This window comes from Eptatretus burgeri, chromosome 16, assembly GCF_056783735.1.
Source record: "Eptatretus burgeri isolate ZD-2024b chromosome 16, Ebu_testis_v1, whole genome shotgun sequence".
In the NCBI taxonomy this organism is placed as follows: domain Eukaryota; kingdom Metazoa; phylum Chordata; class Myxini; order Myxiniformes; family Myxinidae; genus Eptatretus; species Eptatretus burgeri.
This window is the reverse complement of record NC_140976.1, coordinates 4400351-4402850: the sequence shown is the minus strand read 5'-3', so window position 1 is coordinate 4402850 and position 2500 is coordinate 4400351. Positions and strand designations below refer to the sequence as shown.

Sequence of the window (2500 nt, the reverse complement as noted above, 5' to 3'; positions counted from 1 at the left end):
AAAGGTAGTCCCAGTAGTTCTTGATCTTGAAATGGTTCCACAGTTGGTTTTCATGGTTTAATGTTCCATTAGGCAGAACAGCCTGTTATTTGTGTGAACAAAGAATCCGTAAGGAAATTGTGGTTTTGTACAAGTGCTGATGGACACAAGTCTTGTCACACGAACAACCAACACACACTGAACATTCAAAGTTTTTTTTTTTTTGTTTGTTTTTGTTTGTCCATCAGGAAATAATTTTTGTAACGCTTTACCCTTCGGACAGTGGCCTCACATACAAAGCTGCAGGAGTGGATATCGACGCTGGGAACGCCACTGTTGAGGCCTTCAAACCTTTTGCCGCAGCCACCACCAGACCAGGTCTACTTGTTCAATTATCTCCACATTTAAAATACTAGTGCGGGCCCATAGGTGCGTGCCAGTTAGTGCAGCTTCGTTCCTTCGCTCCCGAAAACGAGATCTGGATTGGGGCATTTTTTTCAATTAGATCGGACCAACCGTATCATAAATGGCCATAACTTGGGAAACATACTCAGGTCCCCAGCGTCAATTGTGACGTCATATCAAACGAAGAAGAAGAATTGTGATTCCCCCTCTCTCACCCCCCCCTCTCGCCCTTCCTCTCTCGCACCCCCCCTCTCTCCCTCCCCTCTCTCCCTCCCCTCGCTCCCTCCCCTCTCTCCCCCTCCTCTCTCCCCTCTCTCCCCCCTCTCTCCCCCCTCTCTCTGTAAATGTATTCACAAATGTCTAACAAGCACAACAATTAATTCAAACCTTGGGAAAAAAACAGCTTTCAAACCCTTGGGAAACATCTGTTTCCTTTGGGATTAATTAATAATTTGAACAATTAATTCAAACCTTTGGAAAAAACAGCTTTCAAACCTTGGGAAACAGCTGAAATGGATGAAGAACGATATCAAACCTTGGGAAACAGCTGAAACGGATGAAGAACGATATCAAACCTTGAAAAGGCACAAACTCAGGTCCCCGGCGTCAATTGTGACGTCATACCAAATGAAGAAGAAGAAAAATTGACGTCAATCGTGCAAACAAAAATAAATAAATATTAATTGTGACGTCATTCGTGATGTCATAGCACCATGTCCTGTTATTGGTCATTATTGGTTGACAGACAATATGTAGGTCGTTATTGGTTGACAGACATTGGTCATTGTATCACGTTATTCTTTTTATTACTGCCAATTATTGTGCTATTATTATTATTATTATTATTATTATTATTAACCTCCGCCATCGAAGACGGACGGAGGTTACTGTTTTCACCCGTCTGTCTGTTTGTTTGTGAACAGTTTTACGGAAAAACTCCTAGACGGATTTCGACGAAACTTGGTGGGGGGATTAGGTATGGTCCAAGGATCATGCCATTAGATTTTGGACTTGGTCCAAAGTCCATTATGGCCGCCATGGCGGTCAATTTGAAAAAATATTTGAATTTTTTTTTTTTTGCATTTCTCCATGTTATAAGTGATTTCCAACAAAAAAACATGCCAAAATTATAATTGCAGCTGATTTTGGAACTTCAGTTGGATATACCCACGTAAAATCAATTTCTGTCTCAAGGAATCTAGTTATGTAAAAGGGAAAGTTGCAAACTATAACTCTGTGAGCACTGTTGATGTCAAATTGAATGAATAGGATATCAGGTTCACTTGAGTGACCTAGCAGTATTGGCGGCGGAGGTTTTGCACTCTACCGAGTGCTCCCCCTCTAGTTAATATGCTGTTATGATTATTCTGAGATATCTTTGGGAAAACATGGCATGATAAGGTGGAACGACACTTCAGCTGCGATATATACACCTTTCCAACAATGAAAAAAGCAATAAAATGGCCGTAACTTTGGAACCGCTCGTCCGATTAATATCAAACCTTAAAGGCACATACGCGGGTCCCCGGCAATATTCCTGCCAAGTTTCAATCGGATCAGATTGGCGGTTGTCGAGAAACGACGGTCGCAGACACACACACAGAGATTGCTGGAATTATAGATATATATATATATATATACATATATATATATATATATATATATATATATATATATATATATATATATATTGTTGTGGCTTCCCGCCCGTCGGCATGCGGGCGACCGCTTCTAGCCAATGGCGGCCACCCTCGCCCACTGAACGGACAAACCTAGTCGCAGCTTTCGGATCAGCGCCGAAATCCAGCTACGGGTATATCTTTAATCACACCGAAAATCAGCCAGCTATTCCGTCCGCGCGCGACAGGGTCCGATCGCCGAATTGTCGATTTACCTAATTATGCGCGCAGACAGAAATGCCGGGGATTTACACCTCGACGGGACCTTCTTGGAAACGAGCCGCTAAGCCACTCACTCCGTTTGCGATTTGCCGAGCGGTGTATATCGCCAAGCCCCGCCAGATCCGATTCTCTTATCAGTTATTAATAACCAGCTATATTCCGAACTTAATTGTGGCAGTTCAATTGAGGGAAAGGACGCAACGAATGGGTCAATA

At 42.6% G+C, this 2500-nt stretch overlaps 1 protein-coding gene across 4 annotated transcripts in view; it reads left to right on the top strand.

Moving 5' to 3' along the window:
• The window catches only part of GART (phosphoribosylglycinamide formyltransferase, phosphoribosylglycinamide synthetase, phosphoribosylaminoimidazole synthetase), a 23685-nt gene that overhangs the window by 13073 nt on the left and 8112 nt on the right, over positions 1-2500 (top strand). For all 4 annotated transcript variants that reach the window (XM_085860196.1, XM_085860195.1, XM_085860198.1 and 1 more), the window contains exons 11-12: positions 1-4; positions 263-357. The exon at positions 1-4 is cut by the window's left edge and continues 285 nt beyond it. In XM_085860196.1, the coding sequence (XP_085716322.1) occupies positions 1-4; positions 263-357 (99 nt within the window). The remainder of the gene's footprint in view (positions 5-262; positions 358-2500) is intronic.